This window comes from Pygocentrus nattereri, chromosome 9, assembly GCF_015220715.1.
Source record: "Pygocentrus nattereri isolate fPygNat1 chromosome 9, fPygNat1.pri, whole genome shotgun sequence".
Lineage (NCBI taxonomy): Eukaryota > Metazoa > Chordata > Actinopteri > Characiformes > Serrasalmidae > Pygocentrus > Pygocentrus nattereri.
Genome location: NC_051219.1, coordinates 12,531,904 through 12,551,511, shown reverse-complemented (window position 1 = coordinate 12,551,511; position 19,608 = coordinate 12,531,904). Strand labels below are relative to the sequence as shown.

The 19,608-nt window shown below is 39.1% G+C and overlaps 1 protein-coding gene across 1 annotated transcript in view; it reads right to left on the bottom strand.

Annotated features, from left to right (window-relative positions):
* Positions 1 to 2,291: 2,291 nt before the first annotated feature.
* LOC108435557 (NACHT, LRR and PYD domains-containing protein 12-like) overlaps positions 2,292 to 19,608 on the bottom strand; it is an 18,871-nt gene continuing 1,554 nt past the window's right edge. The window contains exons 3-16 of the mRNA XM_017711475.2: positions 18,625 to 18,750; positions 18,084 to 18,197; positions 17,866 to 17,979; positions 17,661 to 17,771; positions 15,963 to 16,032; positions 14,874 to 15,075; positions 12,990 to 14,766; positions 11,627 to 11,800; positions 10,134 to 10,301; positions 8,232 to 8,405; positions 6,708 to 6,875; positions 6,346 to 6,519; positions 5,387 to 5,557; positions 2,292 to 3,912 (exon numbers count right to left, since the gene is read on the bottom strand). Of these exons, the coding sequence (XP_017566964.1) occupies positions 3,750 to 3,912; positions 5,387 to 5,557; positions 6,346 to 6,519; positions 6,708 to 6,875; positions 8,232 to 8,405; positions 10,134 to 10,301; positions 11,627 to 11,800; positions 12,990 to 14,766; positions 14,874 to 15,075; positions 15,963 to 16,032; positions 17,661 to 17,771; positions 17,866 to 17,979; positions 18,084 to 18,197; positions 18,625 to 18,750 (3,706 nt within the window). The 3' untranslated portion in view covers positions 2,292 to 3,749. The remainder of the gene's footprint in view (positions 3,913 to 5,386; positions 5,558 to 6,345; positions 6,520 to 6,707; positions 6,876 to 8,231; positions 8,406 to 10,133; positions 10,302 to 11,626; positions 11,801 to 12,989; positions 14,767 to 14,873; positions 15,076 to 15,962; positions 16,033 to 17,660; positions 17,772 to 17,865; positions 17,980 to 18,083; positions 18,198 to 18,624; positions 18,751 to 19,608) is intronic.

Genomic DNA, 19,608 nt, shown 5'->3' with positions numbered 1-19,608 from the left:
ACATCTGATCAGTTGGAACAGAGGGACAAAAAAGAATCAGTAGTACTACATTTAGAAACATACTATCAAAAACAGATGATTTTTATTCATTATTTGACATACACTGATCAGGCATTACATTATGAGCACCTCCTTTTTTCTACACTCATTGTCCATTTTATCAGCTACTCTTACAATATAGCTGCACTTTGTAGTTCTCCAGTTACAGACTGTAGTCCATCTGTTTCTCTGATACTTTGTTACCCCCTTTTACCCTGTTCTTCAGTGGTCAGGACCCCCATGGACCCTCACAGAGCAGGTACTATTTGGGTGGTGGATCATTCTCAGCACTGCTGTAACACTAACACACAGTAGCGAGTTAATATCTGTTGTTCTGATACGAGTGGATCAGACACAGCAGTGCTGCTGGAGTTTTTAAACACTGTGTCCACTCACTGTCCCCTCTGAAAGACGCACATGTGTTGCTGGTCCACCCTGTAGATGTAAAGCCAGAGACAATAGCTCATCTCTTGCTGTACAGTATGAGGTAATCCATCCTCTAGTCTTTCACTGTTATTCACAGGACGCTGTTGGCTGGATATTTTTGGTTGGTGGACAGTACTCAGTCCAGCAGAGACACTGAGGTATTTAAAAACTCCAGCAGCACTGCTGTGTCTGATCCACTCATACCAGCGCAACACACACTAACACACCACCACCACATCAGTGTCACTGCAGTACTTCTAGGTCCTGAGCACTGAAGAACAGGGTAAAAGGGGCTAACAAAGTATCAGAGAAACAGACGGACTACAGTCTGTAATTGTAGAACTACAAAGTGCTCCTATACAGTAAGTGGAGCTGATAATGTGGACAATAAATGTAGATACAAAGAAATGTACTTAATCAATGACACAGACACAAAAACTCTCCAAAATCTCCAAAAAGGACACAATGTAAAGGGGAACTGGTCTTTTCAAATGCTATATCCACAATGCTGTGTCTAAAAAAAGGCCACAGTAGGAGACACAAAGTTTTGTCCCATCAGCAACATTACAAATGTACAGTACTACACACACGTTTTAAGCCCCTGAAAAAATCAGAGTGAATTATTTATCTGGGCAGAAAACATTTCTTTGCACTGAAAAACACAAATATTAGAATAAGTACAACCAATCCTAACACAGCAAGCAGTGATATTATGTGTTAGTGTGTTTGTTTAGCCATTTCCAAACCTCTCCTCAAGGAAGCCCCGAATCATTTGTAGTTAGCATCTAATACTTGGTCTGGCTTATCAGAACATGCTGGTGATGGAATTTCATAAATCTATGATATGACTGGGGCCCCCGGGAGAAATCTAGAACCACAAGATATCAAGATTTTTAATGTCTATGTTTATTTGCATCTGTGCTAATGATGTATGGTACTATTACAAGAAAACAAAAAACACATTTACTGCTGAGATAAATGATTATGAGCAATTTGCTTAGGTGCCTATATATAGGTTGTCGGAAGAAAACCTTGTATCTCCAAAATGGTAAATTTACAGGAGATGGAACAAACAGACTTTACTTTCAATGTAAGTCAATGGAACCAGACGTCTTTCCAAGTAATTTTAGCTCATTTCTTTCAGTCCACTCATCATGAAATTTACACACAATGTAAAAGGCAACAATTATTTTTGAATGATGTCAAAAACTGAAAAACATCATTATATATATATATACAATTTTTATATAAAAAATAAACATTTGCATGGCTGTAGAGGGGCAGCATTTTGTTGTCATATAAATCAGCAGCAAAAACTTTAAAAGGTCCATAAAATATATATATTTTTTACACATTATCCCTAAAAAACATTAGATTTAGAATCAACACTTGTATCTTCATTATCTCTTACATACATTTTTACAGCTAGCAGTTTGATCGCTCACAGGTGATGTCAACCATAACTATATGTCACGTCAAATTCCTGAGACGCTTCCCACAGTTATCTCCCACTGACAGTCATCTGACAGCCCTTCACATCATCTGACAGCCCTTCACATAAACTCACATGTCTGGAAATTCCAACAATAATATCAACAGATATCATTACATAACTAACTACACAACAGAACAGTCTTGACAGCTTGGACTGAAGATAGATCACCGCAGTGGTTTCCGGTCCCAGTCTTGGAATTCTGCCCAAAACAGGCAGCTAACAGACTTCTCTCCACCTATCTCCCCCTCCTGCATCCATGTTTTACCACTGATTACAGCAAATGATTGTTTTGATGTGATTCCCTAAATTTGGAAAAGAACAGAAAACTCAATTAAAGGGTTCTGGCTTAAAACTTAATTTTTATTTGACTATTTGTTGTTAGGTAATATTCTGTAGCACAGCATTGTATCCCTCAGACTCACTGGTATGTTGCTGTTCATAAAAGTCCTCTCACTGCAATACCCAGCATGCCTTATGCAAACACATCACACAGTCATTAGGAATCCCTGTGGTGTCAATCTTGATTGCTAGCCCAGCCACTGAGCTATAGGCTAACACACACAACCATCAGTTCTGCCGTTATTCAGAAAAAAATGAACGTCAGAGACAATTTCTAACCGTTTTAGCTGGAGAAAAGTAGCCAGATTGAGGTAAAGTATCCAGATAGCCAGCTACCTTGATAACCTTACCTTAACTTTTATCTCCCACCTTCAAGATGCATCATCAGAAGGGGGTTTCCCTAGTCTTCCTAGTCTAAGAGGCGAGGTATGCGTGTTCCTTTAAGAGGAGATGTGGGTTTGCTGTATTCCGTAAAGGAATCCTGGTACTTTGCAACTATATGAACTACAACCATTACACTGTAACAATACAGGTTTCAGGATGAGGCAGACATGAAAGAATGTCTTGTGTACAATGAAAGAGTCTTACCAAAGCGGTTCTTGTGAAGTTTTATCTTTTTTAAGTTTTTAAGTTTTATTTATAGTAAAAAAGCAGTTCCAGTTACTTTTGGTTGCTTATAAAGTTGCATGATCAAATCAGGAACCTGTGAAAATGCCACCACCTGCCACAAGTCTCCACTACAATGGTAAAAAATAATCTTCTCTCTGAAAAAAGCTAGTCCATTTTCTGAAAGAGAAGGCATATTTACAAATTTACAAATCTCTGACTGATGGATTTACAAACAGTTCTGCATAAACTGGCAGAAACGGACCTAAAAGCTTCTATTTTCTGTTCCTTCTTCATGCAGAAGAAATTGTACATGGTAACTGGCCATAAAGCACAGATGCAGCAGATATTAGCCTCTTTCTGCAGGCCTCATTGCGGTCACTCTGTCAGTGTAATGGAAATCGAGTCGGGTATTTTAATTTATATAATCACATTAAAATATATCCTTCCCCTTCATTTTGACATTGTTGGCTCTATGTGACTGAAATGTGTTGAGCTGCTAGCGAGCAATGATGGGCAGAAGGGGAGGAGTAAGATCAACTGGCTACAAAAACAATTCACACCTCTACACAAAGATGGCCATGCCGAGATAAAATGGAAAATTATGTACATAACAAAAAACAACTGGCCCAAAAAGAGTAGTAAAACACAGTAAAAACACTGTGAATGGATTTCCGGATCACATTTTCATCAAAATATTCCCTCAGTGCACACCGGGGAACGTTCTGTAAAACAGACAGAAACAGAGAGTGACGCGGAATGTTTTGTGGTAAGTGATATTACATGTGCAGAGCACGGAACTCCCCAGCACTTGAGACTAGGAGCTCTGGGTTAGTGACCGTTCTCACAGTCTGAGATTTATGGTCGATATTGAGCAGAGAAAGACGGTTCCGTTTTGGCCGAGGCTGTTTCTCCTCAGATCCAGTTCTATCAGGCCAGTGGTGTTTGAACTCAGAGTGGAGGCCAAGATTTCACAACTGCTCTCTGTGAGGGAACAGTCGGAGAGCCTGCAACGTAGAAGATGAAAAAGAAAACCGTTACATGAAAACACCATTGAAATTTCAGTAGACTATGTTATATGACCGTTCCCCTAATATGGTAATGTCCAGCTGATAGAGCTTGAAAATGGTGTAGATTGACATCATGGAAGATGAGATTTCTGTATGGGGTAGGGCAGGCCTGGGTGATAGTAAAGCAATAATCATCTAAATCAATTTTTTTCCATGTCAGTAAGGAGCATTGAAGGTATTTCTGACAAAATGATTGAGCCATTCTGGTCCTTAATCCAGCAAAGACTTGAACCTTGAATAATTAGTGCTTCCGTACACTAGGTGGCGCTGTGGGGGTTTAGGACAGTTAGCCATGCAAGCTCCAGACCTCTAAGGATGCGTTGTCATTTTGTAGTCATTGATATGGCTAAATAAGGAATGTTCCTTTCTATGAGAATTTTCCAAAGCTTGCATCTGCAGTAAACAAAATGTGATACAGTGATTCAAACCTGATACCATGATTCTTCCCATGAATATCACCAGCTCTTCTGAACTATCAGGTCATTTAAAATGCAAATATTACTTAATCCAAACTAACGTTGTGCACTGAACTGACATCATAAGACTGGCAACCTCACCAAAATGCTCCACCCAAAACAGCAAACTTTGACAAATGTTGTAGTTAAGAGGCTTTGGCAGTATTAGTCCACAGTTGAAATATCTGGTATAACTGTGCTGAAGTTTGGTAGCAGACTTACTTTCACGCAACACCATTTCAATCTGTCTTTTGACCACTTAAAGACGTTTTAACTCAGAGGACCCAGTGATGTTTGAGGGAAGATGGAGGGATGTACACAGTACAAAATGTATTAGCCTTGTATCATGTTGTGTGCCACAGAGTGCTACTACAGTTCATTTTTCCCAAAAAGAGGAACAGCTTAGACCTAGTCTTCCTTATTTGGCCATAACGTTGGCTATAAAATGAAGCACAACTTCAGAGGTCTGTTTTCAGAGTTTTCAGGCGTTTGAGGAAGACATCTCAGAACAAGAGGAGGTCACTCATATCCAGAAGCAACTCTCATTATTACTATTAAAAACATGTGTTTAGTAAAGGGACGGCTCTATTAAGAACATAGAATGATTTCATGCTTAAATGGTTGTTCAACTGGTAGAAGTCAAAAAGGGTTCTTCTACTGTGACAAGCTTGATATCACAACAATAGCAGAACCCTTTTTTGTTGCTATATAGAACCATTTCCAGAACGTTTCTATATGGAACAGCAAACAACACATTCTCTATTAATCTGAGGAACCAGTTGACCATGCAAAGAACCATTTAAGCCTGCAAATGGTTGTTTGAGTGTTCACAGTTCTATCTAGAACCATTGTTTTTACCAAAGAACCCTTGTTGAATCATCTTTATTATTTTACTCCTGTCATCTACAGAATGTGAAGATGTAATTGCTGTCTAATTAATCTGTATGTGCTGGTACCTCAAGATCTTCAGGGGTGAAAGCCCACTTTGTAGTCCAATCAAGAGTGACCTCACTCCTTCATCTCCGATATTATTATTACTCAGACTCAGCTCTCTCAGACTTGAGTTCTGAGTGAGAGTTGTGGAGAAGGAGGCGCATATTTCTGAGTCGAGGCTGCAAGTGTCCACACTGCATGGGCAGATAACAATTCAGAGCATTCTCAGTTCTCATTAATCATCTTTATATGACTTATCATAACAGACTGAATGCTGCTACAGAAAACTGAAAGAGAAGAAAATAAGAGAATCCCAAATGTAAGTCCTATAAGCTTAACGCCACAGTTTGGGGAAAATTCATATTTACATAGTTCGACCAACTTCCCACAACAAATCTAGTCAGTCAATATGTGTGTCGTTTGCACTGGAGTTACAGGGTTTGCAACTCCAAGGGTTGTCAGGTGTCTGGCTTTGGACCGGACAATCCAAGTTTTAGCTCAGTGGTCCGATGTCTGGTTGATGCTGTAAATTTTAATGTCTGGTTGAGTCTGATTGTGTCATGTTGCATATACTTTACTGACCTTTACTAAAGTAATGCGGTTTAGTGTGGTAGTATATGGTTTGAGACACTCCGGTTTGCACTGTAGTCCGTGTAGTTACTGACTAATAAGCCTTCATATGTAATAAGCCTGGGATTTTAAGGGCTTGACCTATAATATTCATCATAGAAAACCCATAACCTATGCTAAATAGTAATAACAGAAAATATGATAAATATAATAAACTAAACAAAGCAAAGACAATTATTGAAAAAAAAGTGCTTAGGTCATCTCAAACAGACTCGCTTATGTGGTTTCTGACACTCTATGACGTACTGCCAAATTTCAGGCTTTATGATGGCTGCTACTACTGTTGGCGTCAAGTGCATTTACTAAGCTGCACTGAAACTGTGAAGTGGTGCTTACTGGGTTCAGCACTTACCACAGTGTTTGAAGGGCACAGGAGTGCTGCTGCAGTGCTGAAAGCAGCTCCCTCATTCCCTTACTGCCAGGAAAGTTCATACTCACATCCAGCTCTTTCAGACAGGTGGGGTTTGATTTCAGAGCTGAAGCTAATGCTAAGAACCCTTTCTCAGTGAACCTGCAATTAGACAGCCTGCAGAGGGACACAAATCTCTCTTTATAAAAGGACAACAGCATCTTCAATGGCATGGATAAGCAGAAACAAATGTAAATGAAAATCTTATTAAGGTAATAAGAAAACAACAGAATAAACATGTGGTAAATGAATATAGACAGAGAATTATATATAAAATGATATAAAGAATAAGTATTTATACAAACTTTAATTTCTGTAGCTTGCACTTCTTCAGGTCATAAGCGAGTTGCTTCACTCCTGTGTCCTGCAGGTCATTGTCACTTAGGTCGAGTTCTTTGAGACAGCAGGACACTGAGGTGGATGCACCTTCCAGAATCTTACAGCTTTTCCAAGTTATATTACATTTCTCTAGCCTGGAAAAAAAAAACATGATTAAAAATAAAATTAAATAAAAATGTAGCCTAGGCTTACCTACAGATTATTGTAGGCTGAGTAGACATCACATACAAGCTTAAAAGCTGGACAGCCATCATTATCAGCTCTGTCACCAGCAAAAGTGAAATGAACTCAGCAATTGCAAAAAACCTAGAAAATTGCAGTAGCATATGGTAGCTTTGTCTTTAGGTATTTTCCCAAATATACCTATAAAATGATATTATTTTATGTCACTGAGCTTCTGAAGACATCTAGGCTTCATAACGATGAGTTCCACAGATTTTTTTAACTTCTGCATTATCAAATCACTAAGACAACAAAGCCAGTTGGAGTGGTTTGATGTGAAGATCTAGATATTGATCTAGAGAAATATCTAATGCCTTTAAAAACTCCCTCACAGAAAGTTAATGTATGAAATGGTTAGGAATATGCTGCCTGGTTGCTGACACATTGTTTCATGATGAGTTTTGCAATAAGAATTTGGCCACAAGTGTATTTTTAAGCCATTCATAGTGGAAGGGTACATGGAAGGTGTTGTGCAAAACCTTTTTTCTACTATTTTACCATCATCAACATTAGATTTAAAAACTTAGAACATATGTGTAGGTTCGATGGCGGTTTTGGATAGTGAATAAAATTTGCTTTATATATATATTGTGACCCCTGGTTCTTATCAATACCACTGTAAAGAGGTCTGAGCCAGTCAGTTTCTCTACAACGGAACATTTCAGATAAACCCACTCTGAATGACTTTGTTTACTTCTCAGTTATTGTTTGGTGCAACTTTCACCAAACAATAGCCTGATTAGCAACATATTATGTAGATTATTCAACATAAGATATACATATTTCTTTTGGTAAATGGCTCATAGGATTGGAGCTGGCTGTAAACAGGCAACAGCTTATGTTATGCACTTAAACTCACATGATGCACTATTAAATTAAAGGAGCGATGCCACAGTAGAACCTTTTGGTTTCCTAAAGAAGCCTTTCCATTGTTTAAAGAACTTCAATATAATGTAAAGGTTTTGCACCAATTAAAGTTGGTTAGTGTAGAGGGTAACACCTTTGCCTTCTACGCTGTAGACGGGGGTTCAATCCCCACCTGGGTAAACACCCTACACTAAACCTATAAGAGTCCTTGGACAAGACTCCTAACACCGCCTTCACCTACCTGTGTAAAATGATCAAACTGTAAGTCACTCTGGATAAGAGCGTCTGATAAATGTAATATAAAGTTTTTTCTTTTTTTTCCCTAGAAATGTCCATACAATTAATAACCAGGATCCCTTAAGATAAGAGTGAAGAACTAAACAAATGTGTTATCAGCTTACCTCAGGTATTCAATTTTACAATTTTCATTGGTCAATAAAGCAGAGAAGACTCCTGCTCCTAAATCCCCTATGCTGTTGTCACTCAAGTCCAGATTTCTAAGGTGGCATGGTTTGGCGTTTATAGCCGATTCCAGAAAAACACAGCCTTCTTTTGTCACTCTGCAACCTGAGATCCTGTATTAGATCAGAAAAAGAAAACAGTGAAAACACAAATATGGTTTTTGTTTGTTATTTCACTGTATTTTCTGCAGTTAACTGGTCCATCATAATTTCTACTGCAGGAATATACACAGAGTTGTCAGTTTATTACGTCATCTACCATGTAAGTGCAAATTAAGGAGCACCCTAGAACCGCCAGTGATCAGATATTATTATATTATTCTTAACATAGCAGTTTCATTGACACTGACACAGTTGTTATGTTGCTTTTCTAAGTGAGCAGAAGATAACACCATCTCAGCATGGAACAAACTTAAATATGCCACACATTTTATTTGCTGAAACAAAATATGAAAATATATCAAATGTGCTCTGCGAAGAAGTTTAAGCACCAGTTTATCTACGACTGTTATTTTTTGTAAGGTCTCAGAGTTTATTTGACTCGTTTAGACCTTAATCCATATCAGATGTAGACAACAGCAGACTGTAATAAATTACCTGACCCTTCAAACGGCTCAGAGTGTTGTGCGCAACAGGTGTACTCTCATCAGGCATTAGCTCATTAAGTGGTTGACTGAGTATCTAAAAATCGACTTATTTACATAGCAAGGGAAGACATTAAAATAAATCAATTTTCAGTGTCTGAAATGTTATCAAGAAATGGAAGTTAAGGGGAACACGAGATTTCAAAAAATCTCTGAGAAATCTGCTCATAGCCTGGACAGGTATGCAAAGCAAAACCAACATATAACTGCCAAAGACCTATAGGAAGATTTGGCTTGCACAGGAATAGTGATGTACTGGCCCACTGCTGTTAGACAAACAACATCATCTACAGCATCACCAGAAGGTAACTTTAACTGTGATTGCACCTGAAGTGCGATCAAGCAGAGGCATTTTGGAAACAAGTACTTTAGTCTAATGAAACCAAAATTTAACTTTGGTTCCAATCATCAGATGTATGTTTGGAGAAAAAAAGGAGCAGCATTTGATGTAAATAACAGCTTGCCAACTGTTAAACATCTACTATTCTTTGGGATTACATGGCAGCCAGTACTGCAAGCATTGCAGGGGTAGATGTAAGAATGCGCTGCAATAATTTTCAGCCAATTTGGTAATGAAACTGAAGTAGAAGTTGAATATTACAACAAAAGATATATTAAAATCAACCTTGAACTACAAGAAATGAGAGGTTGTGAGATGGCCTTCATCATCCCTAGACTCCAACATTACAAATATCTATAGATCTTAAACATGATGTGCATGCGAGACGACCTGAATTAGAAGTTTTCTGAAAGAAAAAGTGGAAACAAGTTCCTAAATGAAGGAAAGAAAGACTGCTAGCTGGCTACAAGACACTCTGAAATCAAAGAGGTTCTTACTTAACCCTGACTGAAAGGGCGTCCAAATTAGCAAAAAGGTGTCCCATTAAAGTCTGCTCCATGCAAAGGTGGTTCTTTTCACCTAACAAGTCAACAAATCGTGTAATGCAACTATATTGGTATCACTGCTATGCTGAGAATCTCCAGTAACTGCATACCTTCAAAGTGCATCCATATGGTTTTTGTTAAAATTAGGTCAAAAGTAGGCATATGGTACGTAAACTGTAAACTCAGTGTAAATGCGTGATCACTACTAAAATGCGTGATCACTACTAAGCTCATCAAAGTGATTAAAAATTAAATAAAACAATGACATTAATATATCAAATACACCAAAGAAGAGAAGGTTCTCATAAAGCACCTCAGTGTTTCGAGCCTACAGTCAGGCAGAAACGCTAAAAGTGCAGTAAGTGCGTCATTTCCAGTAGGATTGTAGCTCAGGTCCAGCTCTCTCAGGTGCGAAGGGTTTGATTCTAGAGCAGAAACGAGGGCAGAGCAGCCATCTCGTCTGATTCCACAGAACTGAAGGCTACAATAAGACACAGAAAATAATGATTATTAATATATTATTGAAACATAAGGCTAATAATAAGACCGTGTTTAATATAATATAGGCCTAAAGTACAGAGAGATGAACTTCTGATTGATTGGAGGAGATCAGTATGTTCAAGCTTGATTGCCAGACTTATGAAGAGCAAACAAGCTTTTGTGCCTCTGGATTTCTATAGAAAGAGTGCTGCTCAGTAATGGTATTGTGTCTCTGTGTATGCCCTGATCAAGGCTACCCGCCAAATTGACAACAACCTGACGTCAGATGCACTTTATTTACGTGTAGGGAGATGCAGCCCATGTAGGTGATGACGACGGGATGTAGGTGTTGCTAAATTGCAGTGTGAAACCAAAACTAACTGGATCAAATATATACAATGTAATAAAAACACAAACCTTGGTTTGGACCTTGGTCCTGATTTTTAGGTGTGAAAAAGAGTTTTATTCTCATGTCCTATAGCAATGCTTTGTACTTTCTGCTACTCAGACCCAGAGACTTCTGCCAGTGCAGCTTGAAGCTACTCTTCCAGTGTGTGGTAGACTTTAGCCAGCTGCAGTAGTCATTCTATGCTTCCTTTTTTTTGGAATGAACAGTTAAGAATCTTAGACCAAAACATAAGATGCAGCCACATTGCTCTATCATGCTTCTTATGAGAACATATAATGTTAGTGACACTCTAATTTACCTATCAAAATTACTAATTACACACACACACGTCTTCTAAGCCACTTCTCCCTCAGGGTCGCAGGGGGGTGCTGGAGCCTATCCCAGCTGTCATCAGGTGGAAGGCAGGATACACCCAGGACAGGTCGCCAGTCCATCGCAGGGCGGACGGACAGACATACACATTCACTCACACACTCATTTAATTTAGCATGTCCAATTGGTCTGACTGCATGTCTGGACTGTGGGAGGAAACCGGAGAACCCGGAGGAAACCCACGCTGACATGGTGAGACCATGCAGACTCCACATAGAAAGGGGAATTGAACCCAGGCCCTTCTTGCTGTGAAGCGACAGTGCTACCCACCGCACCACTGTGTCGCCTAATTTACTTATTAGATTTTTATTAAACTTTCATGACTGGCTTATCCCCGATTTATACCACACTGAAAGAGGAAGTCATGTATGACCACTTGTCTCAAGACTTGGCTGTACTTAACTAAAGGGTAAAAGGTGCCCCTTATTGGGCTGTTACCATTCAATTCAGTTTACTTCACTGACAGGTTAACTTTCTCTCATAAGCTCCATCTACGTGAGACTCTTTATCTAACTAAGTGTCCCATTATTTCTGTGGGAGCTTACTTGAGTGTCTCCAGCAGACAGAGTGGATTTCTCAGGCCAATGCAGAGTTGCTTCACTCCTGTGTCCTGCAGGTCATTATAACTTATATCCAGTATTCTAGTAGCACAAGAGTTTGAAGCAAGAACAGCTCCCAGAGAATGACAGATTGCCTTTGTAAGCTTACATGAGGACAACCTGGAACACAAAATCAAACAGTTAAGTCATTTTCACAATTACAGCAAAAATAATGCAGCATCAAATGCATATTTTACATGTACACAGTTCTCAGTTAGTCCCATGTGTGGTCAATCAGCCAAGACATGTTTGATGCCAACTTCAGGTTTGAACTGAACCTACAAGACCAATGCAGCCTACAAGTAATGAAAGTGTGCCATCAACTAAACCATAGCCTCAAATTGTGTGGAGTTATGTAAGCTAAAGTACTATTTATGTCTGTGGTTTGTACAATGCTAATATAGGTACAAGCTTTAATTATTAGCTACATTACCCTCTCAGCTCAAGGGCAAAATTAAAAGCCAAACATGTCTTGGCTGATTGAGAGGAAAATCTGTAGATCAAAGTTTTTTGCAGAACTACAATACTGTGCAAAGGTCAGAGAGACCATCCTTTCATTCCTTTAATTTCCAGTCAAACTGCTATTAAATACAAGTAATTATTTTTTTCAGCATCAGGAGAAAAAGCAAAAAACATTTAACAGAAGCCTCAACAACCAAATATAAATATCAAATATTTCAATACCTAGTGTGTCGACTCTTTGCCTTTATTACAGCTTCCATCCTTTACAGGAGACTCACTTTCAGTTTTCAAAGAAATCTACAGGCATATTTTTCCACACCTCCAAAGTTCAGTCTTAGAAGTTGGTTGCATTTTCAGCTTCTTATGAACACACTCAACGATGGTGAGGTCTGGGCTGTGGAGTGGTTAGTCTATTGTTCTAAGCTTCTTTGTATGATTTGCAAATGCTTTTTTTATATCTATTTCCTTCTCGACAGCTACACATTTGTCTATCCTTCCCCTGAGAGTTGCCTTCTCACAGTGGAAGGATGAACAGAAACACATTGGGATTTTTTCACATCTGGAGCAAGAGTGGAGCTTGATTTTCTGTTCAAAGATAAAAGCTTTTAGAGCTGTTTATCTGACAGTGAAATGCCTTAAGTGGTTATAAGGAGTCCCATTTTCTTAGTATCTTTTCTGAACTCCAGTTTTCACTAGTTTCCCTTTTTTGATGCAAGTGGATTCTCTTACATCCACTCTCCTCAATCTACAAATGAATAACTTGTAGAAACTGAATTAATGAAGGGTGGTCTCTGACTTGCACAGCACTGTCTTCTTTTCACATAAATTCAGTGATAATCGTACTAACTTGACAGTCCTGGATGCTTTGGCTACAAGCTTCAGCCTCTTAAATCCCTCATCCGATTGGACATATTTGCTCAAGTCAAACACTTCTATCCTGTCATCGCTGGTCAGCAACACAAAGACCAGAGCTGACCACTGTGCAGGTGAAAGGTTTTCTGAGGAGAGATTCCTCGAGCTTAGATAACTTTGGATTTCCTTCACGAGGGAATCGTCGTTGAGCTCATGCAGGCAGTGGAACAGATTTATGGACTTCTCAGGCCTGAGGTTCTCACCAAGCTTCAACTTTATGTACTGGACTGTTTCCTGGTGGCTCTCTTCAGCACTCACTTCCTGCGTCAGCAGATTACGTAGAAGAATCTGATTGGATTCCAGGGATAGGCCAAGGAGGAACTGGAGGAATAGATCCAAGTGGCCATTCTTTGAGCGCAAAGCCAGGTCCACTGCGCTCTTCTGCAGGTCAAAAAGTGTCGAGCTCAAACAAAGCTCTTGAAAGTTAGCTTCTGGCTCTTGGGACTGGTTTTTGAAACTAACCCAGCTTAAGTACACAAATAAGGCTGCGAGATACTCCTGGAAGCTTAAGTGCACAAAGCAGTAGACCTTACTTTGGTACAGTTCCTCTCTGAAGATTTGTGTGCACACGCCAGAGTACACCGATGCATCTTTGACATCAATGCCACATTCCCTCAGGTCATTTTCATAGAAGATCAAGTTTCCTTTGCAAAGCTGCTGAAAGGCTAGCTTTCCCAGTGAATGAATGTTTTCCTTCGTCAAGCAAGGATCCATGTCATGTCCTTCCGAGTACTTTTCGTTCCTTTGAACCGTCTGGAAAATAAGGAAATGCGTGTACATTTCGGTCAGAGACTTGGGCACCCGTCGACTCTTGGCTTCACGTAACAACCTCTCAAGCACGGTGGCTGAGATCCAGCAGAAGACAGGTATGTGGCACATGATATGGAGGCTCCGGGAAGACCTCACATGTTGGACGATTCTGCTGGCCACGCTCTCTTCACTAATCTTTTTGTAGAAGTACACCTCCTTTTCTCGGTCGTTGAACCCTCTCACCTCTGTTACTTGGTCAACACACCTGGCAGGCAACTGGTTAGCAGCTGCAGGTCGGGAGGTAATCCAGAGGAGAGCAGATGGCAGCAGGTTCCCCATAATGAGGTTTGTCAAAAGAACATCCAGTGATGTTGGCTTAGTTAAATCCGCACACATCTCGTTGCTCTTGAAATTTAATGGAAGGCGGCATTCGTCCAGGCCATCAAAGACAAAAACAACTTTGTATTCTTCAAGAACGGAGAGTCCTAAATCCTTCATTTCTTTAAAAAAGCAGTGGAGAAGTCCCTCCAAGCTAAACTGCTTTTCACTCATCAGATTCAGCTCTCGGAAAGGCAATGGGAACATAAAATGGATATCTTGATTGGCTCTTCCCTCAGCCCAGTCAAGAATGAACTTCTGCACGGAGACCGTTTTTCCAATGCCAGCTATACCTCTGGTCAGCACTGTTCTAATAGTCTTTTCCTGCCCTGGTAAAGGTTTAAAGATGTCTTCCAAATTGATCTGTGTCTCTTCCGCCACTGAACCCCTATAGGACACTTCCATCTGTCTCACTTCGTGATCGCTGTTGAGTGTTCCACTTCCACCTTCGGTGATGTAGAGTTCTGTGTAGATCTTATCGAGGTGAGCCGGATTTCCGTGCTTAGCGATTCCTTCAAATATCCGCTGTGTCTTGCTCTTGAGGTTATGTTTTAGGTTTTTCTGCTGTGAGCATACACGTTCAACTAAATAAGAAAGAAAGAAAGAAAGAAAGAAAGTGCATTATATAACAAACAAGGGTGCTTTGCTTTAGTGAGCTATGAAAACACAAGAGTAAGAGCATAGATCTTACGTTTGACTAGTTTTTCAACAAGGTCCAGCTCCTTCATGCCCTTTAAAATGTGCACGGCGATCTTTAGAGATGCTTCTCTGGCATCTCTGCCATCCTCATCTTCCTCTGAAACCTCTACGCCTCCTGTGTAATCTGGTCTCAGAATCCGACTAATTTTCTGTATCTCCTCCTTCACAAAACCAATAAACCGCTCCTCGAAAAGCTAATATGAACAATACATTTTTATTAAATTTGCAGAAATACTTCCAGAGCCAACAAATTACTGGATACTCAGGAATTGATCACTTTTGTGTGGTACAGTTTAACAGGACTTGCAGTAGTGTGCAATAGTCAGAGACCATCCGATCATCCTTCATTTATTTTCTAGACAAAACATCATGGTTTATGAGAACATTAGATAAAAGATAATCCACTTATATTAGAAAGAAAAAGGAAGCGGAAAAGAAAAAGAAAAGAGAAAAAAGTAGGAGTTTACCAATTTGGAGCTTGAAAAGAGGTAGAGAAAATGCCACAACCAAAACCATCGCTATCAGATAAACAATACTTAAAGCTTTCATCTTTGAGAGAGTGGAGAAAATCAAGCTGCTTCAGATCTGAAAACATCCACAGGTGTTTCTGTCCACCCTTCCACTGTGACAAGACGACTCAGCTCTATGGGTGTAAAAGGCAGTGTAGTTGTAAAGGAGCTCTCACTGAGAAAAGGAAATAGACAAAGAAGAAGACAGAAGCTGCTGGTGTTCTCAGAGCAATGGACTGACCATCCCAGAGCCCAGACCTCACTGAATGTGTTTGGGATTTCTTGGATCGTGAGAAGCGGAAAATGCACCAAACTGAACTTTGGAGGTGTGGAAAAATATGCCTGCAGAACAAGTGAAATTAAGTCTCCTGAAGAGAACGGAAGCTGTAATAAAGCCAAAGAGTGATCACACTAAACACTAAAAAGTTCTTCATTTAATTAACGCCTTAAAAAGGCTTCATGTAATTTCCACCGGACATTAAATAAATAAATGGTGATTTCTGACTTGTGCACAGCACTGTACGTATCTATAAACATGTATTTACGGTTTATACAGCATTTGCTGACCTCACCCTTAATGTGGCAGAGAGGTATGTCTGTTGGCTCAGGTCAGACTGTGTGCCTGATCTTGCTAGCTGGTCTCTACAGAAACAAACAAACAAACAAAAAACATCATGGCTTCATTCCTTCATGTTGACAGTTTATCCACACTTGTATGGATGATAATGCACCATGTCACAAGGACAGAATTGTCATTAAATGGCTCCATGAACATGGCAGTGGGTTTTCGATGCTTCATTGGCCTGAACTCTCCAGATCCCTAATCAATCAGTCTAATCTAATCAATCCAGTAATCACTCAGCTTTGGAAGGTGATTGTAATCGCAAATGTATGCAATTTTGTAGATCAAAGGATAGATAGATAAGTGTCCTTAGTAAACTGGTAACTCACTGTGCTATTTAAGTGCAATTATACACATAATTACATATTTAACTACATAGTTAGGTACATAATGAATTACATTGACATTCAATGAACACTGACAGGTTAGAATCTGTACTTCTGACTTTTCTCAGCTTTTTTCGACACCAAAAAGAAAAACACAAAAATAACTTTTTTTGATCAAATTCAAATCACAATATTCCCTTTTCTACTTATAAACACCAGTGTGGTATCGGTTTTAGCCTCTATTGCACACATTATTTTTAAATATTGCTCTTCTAATGTTTTTTTCCCCTTGTACAAAATTTAAATCAAGAACAATTAAAGCATGCAGGGGTCCTTTGGAGGTATGTTGCCTTGAGGCATCATTGTGCAACAATGGATAGCAATGGTAATGATTCCTTTACAGCCACACAGATTTTTTAAACTAAATATTTAGAATGAAACTGTAACTACACAATTTGTTGATACTATAAATGTAAAAAAAAAACCCAGAAAATAATACTATATCATGTTTTTTTTGAAGAAACCATATTTACACGATCACCTTGGTGATTAGTTGTTTGATTTCTTGAACATTAACAATCATTTAAAACCACAAATGAGAGTTAAACCTGTGCTTAAACCTAAAAAGAATCTAGTAAATTTCAAAAATACGAAATGAATGAATCTAGTAAAACATATTGGATGCTGACTGTTACATGACATAATGAACTGGAAGGGGCTTCTAGGCTCTGAAAAGTATACACGTTAGATACATTAAGTTTTCAATATAGGCAAAAATACAAAATGTTTCTAAATAAAAAGTAATTCTAAATGAAGAATTAAAAATAACTGCAATGTTTCATGGCATGGCCACATAACTGACACCAGCTACTGGCTAAAGTCTTTCCACTGTCGCAATGTTGCTTCAAGGCAACAAACTTAATTCAGCAGTTTCACACAACACAAAAAATAGTTAAATAAAACTGAACTTTTCAAAAAAAGAACTTCACAATTTAACAGATGTGAATCGTATTTCTGGAACACTTGCTTTTCTGAGGGAGCCAGTCTGTAGAGTGGGTCGTCAACAAGCTTTTTTGGCTTATTCAAACTCTTTCATTATTCACCCTTTCAATATCATTAAATATGCATCACATCATTCTAAAATGAGGAAAATGGATTTGTTGCCCTGAGGCAACATTATGCAATAGAGGCTAAAACTTTAGAAGAATTCTGTCTTTTGACAGAATCTCTCTGCTTACTTTAATAAGCTAATAGGGTACAAATAATTACTATAAATTTTTAAGGTTGAACTGCAAGTAAATTAGGACGGTCCATTACACAACCTTTGGTCAGCAAGGAAATCTGCCCTGAAAGAGCTTGTTGCATCCCTCGAACGGTCACACTTCAAGGACAGATGGCTGGACGTGGGTGAACTCGCTCTCCTCTGCCGGACACTTAAGAATAGATAACACTGCATTTTAATTAAAAAGAAAAGAAAAGAAACACATAATAAAAGGAAAAGAACTGTTTAAATGATAGACAGGGAACCTCTGCTCTGCGGATGCGCCTCCTTCTTTAAATGTGTTTGGTGGATCCATTGACTGGTCAGTTATCATAGACGCACAGCTAGGGACAGATGAGCTTATTCTCCCTTGGCGGACCCTTAAAAGCAGAAAATTCATGACTTCATTGACAAACAAGTGATACAATAACCATAAAATTGTAAAACGTCCCCCATAAAGCATAAAACAGCCATAAATGATTACCTCTGCTCACTGCGAGAGACTCTATCTTTAATTGTAATTGGTGGATCCATTGAATGGTCACTTTTTAAGGACACACAGCTGGGCACAGGTGCGTCCGAGCCTATCTTGTTTTCACTGAAGAAAAATGGATGCACATCATGTTTGCATTATAGCTTAAAGTCACGGCCAACTGAGAAGTAGCATGAACTCTGTTAAGGGGTTGTAGGTTAAAGGAAGAGCCAGTAGCATTTAGCATAATGCCATTTTCATAGTGCTAACTGGTGGCGAGGTATTAGCAACATTAGCATTATTGACAAAACCATTCCTTTAAAACAGGGATGGGGAACTGAGGAACTGAGGACTGAAGTCCAGCAAAGTTTGGCAATTTTCCCTGCTCTACTAAACACTAGAAAATAGATCAATAGAGGACCAAGGAAGAGGTTCTACAACCTGTAACAATGGAATCATTTTCAGTCTTCAGACTGCACAAATGTGATTTTTTGCCCGATTATTTCTTTAAGAAACAGACAGGCAAAGCAGGAAAGGTAGTGTGTTGCTTTACCGTTGCTTGGGAGTCACACCTCCATCTTGGAGCGTGATGGGAGGGTCCATGGACCAGTCGCTCTTCATGGATATGCAGCTGGGCTCAGGTGAACAGGCACGCTCATCCTGAGTTACCACATCACCCCTAGATGACAATAAGAATAATATTATAATATTGTGTTTATTCAGCCTGGGACAAACGGTCATTTTGTGCTGAACTGAATTTTCCTTTGAACTGTAAATAGAACCATGAATGTTTAAAGAACCCTTTGCATGATTAAAGGGTACGGGTTGGTGTTAGGGTCTTTGCATAGTGATATGGTTCTTCAGATTGATGGAGAATGTGTTGCATATGGTTCTATGTACAGCCTTTTTGAAAACTGTTCTATACTAGCACCAAAGAAGGCTCTTATATCGTTACGATGTTAAGCTTGTAATAATAGAAGAACCCTTGTAATAATAGAAGAACCCTTTTTCCCCCCAAGTAATCCCAAACATGTTTAATTATGTTGAGGTGGCCAATCCATTGCTCTGAGACCACTAGCAGCTTCTTTGGTTGTTAAAAGTTTTTTTTTTTTTTGTCTATTTCCTTTTCTCAGTAAGAGCTTCTTGTCAGCTACACATCCTTTCAGACTCATAGAGCTGAGTCGTCTTCTCACAGTGGAAGGATGGACAGAAACACCTGTGGATGTTTTCAGATCTGAATCAGCTTGATTTGCTCCTCTTTCTCAAAGATTAGAGCTCTAAGTGCTGTTTATCTGATGGGGACAGTTTTGGTGTCTACCAAGTCTTCCAGGTAGTTGTCATTAGTCCCAGTTTCAACTTTTTCATTATTTTCCTTTCACTTTCTCCTTCCTTACTTTATCTCTCATTTTGTCTGAAATATCTGACAAATGAATAACTTGTACTTAATTGCAATTTTCATTTTCACTAGAAATTAAATAAACAAAGGGCATTCTCTGACTTTGACACTATCTTACATACACTGTATGTCCATCCATCC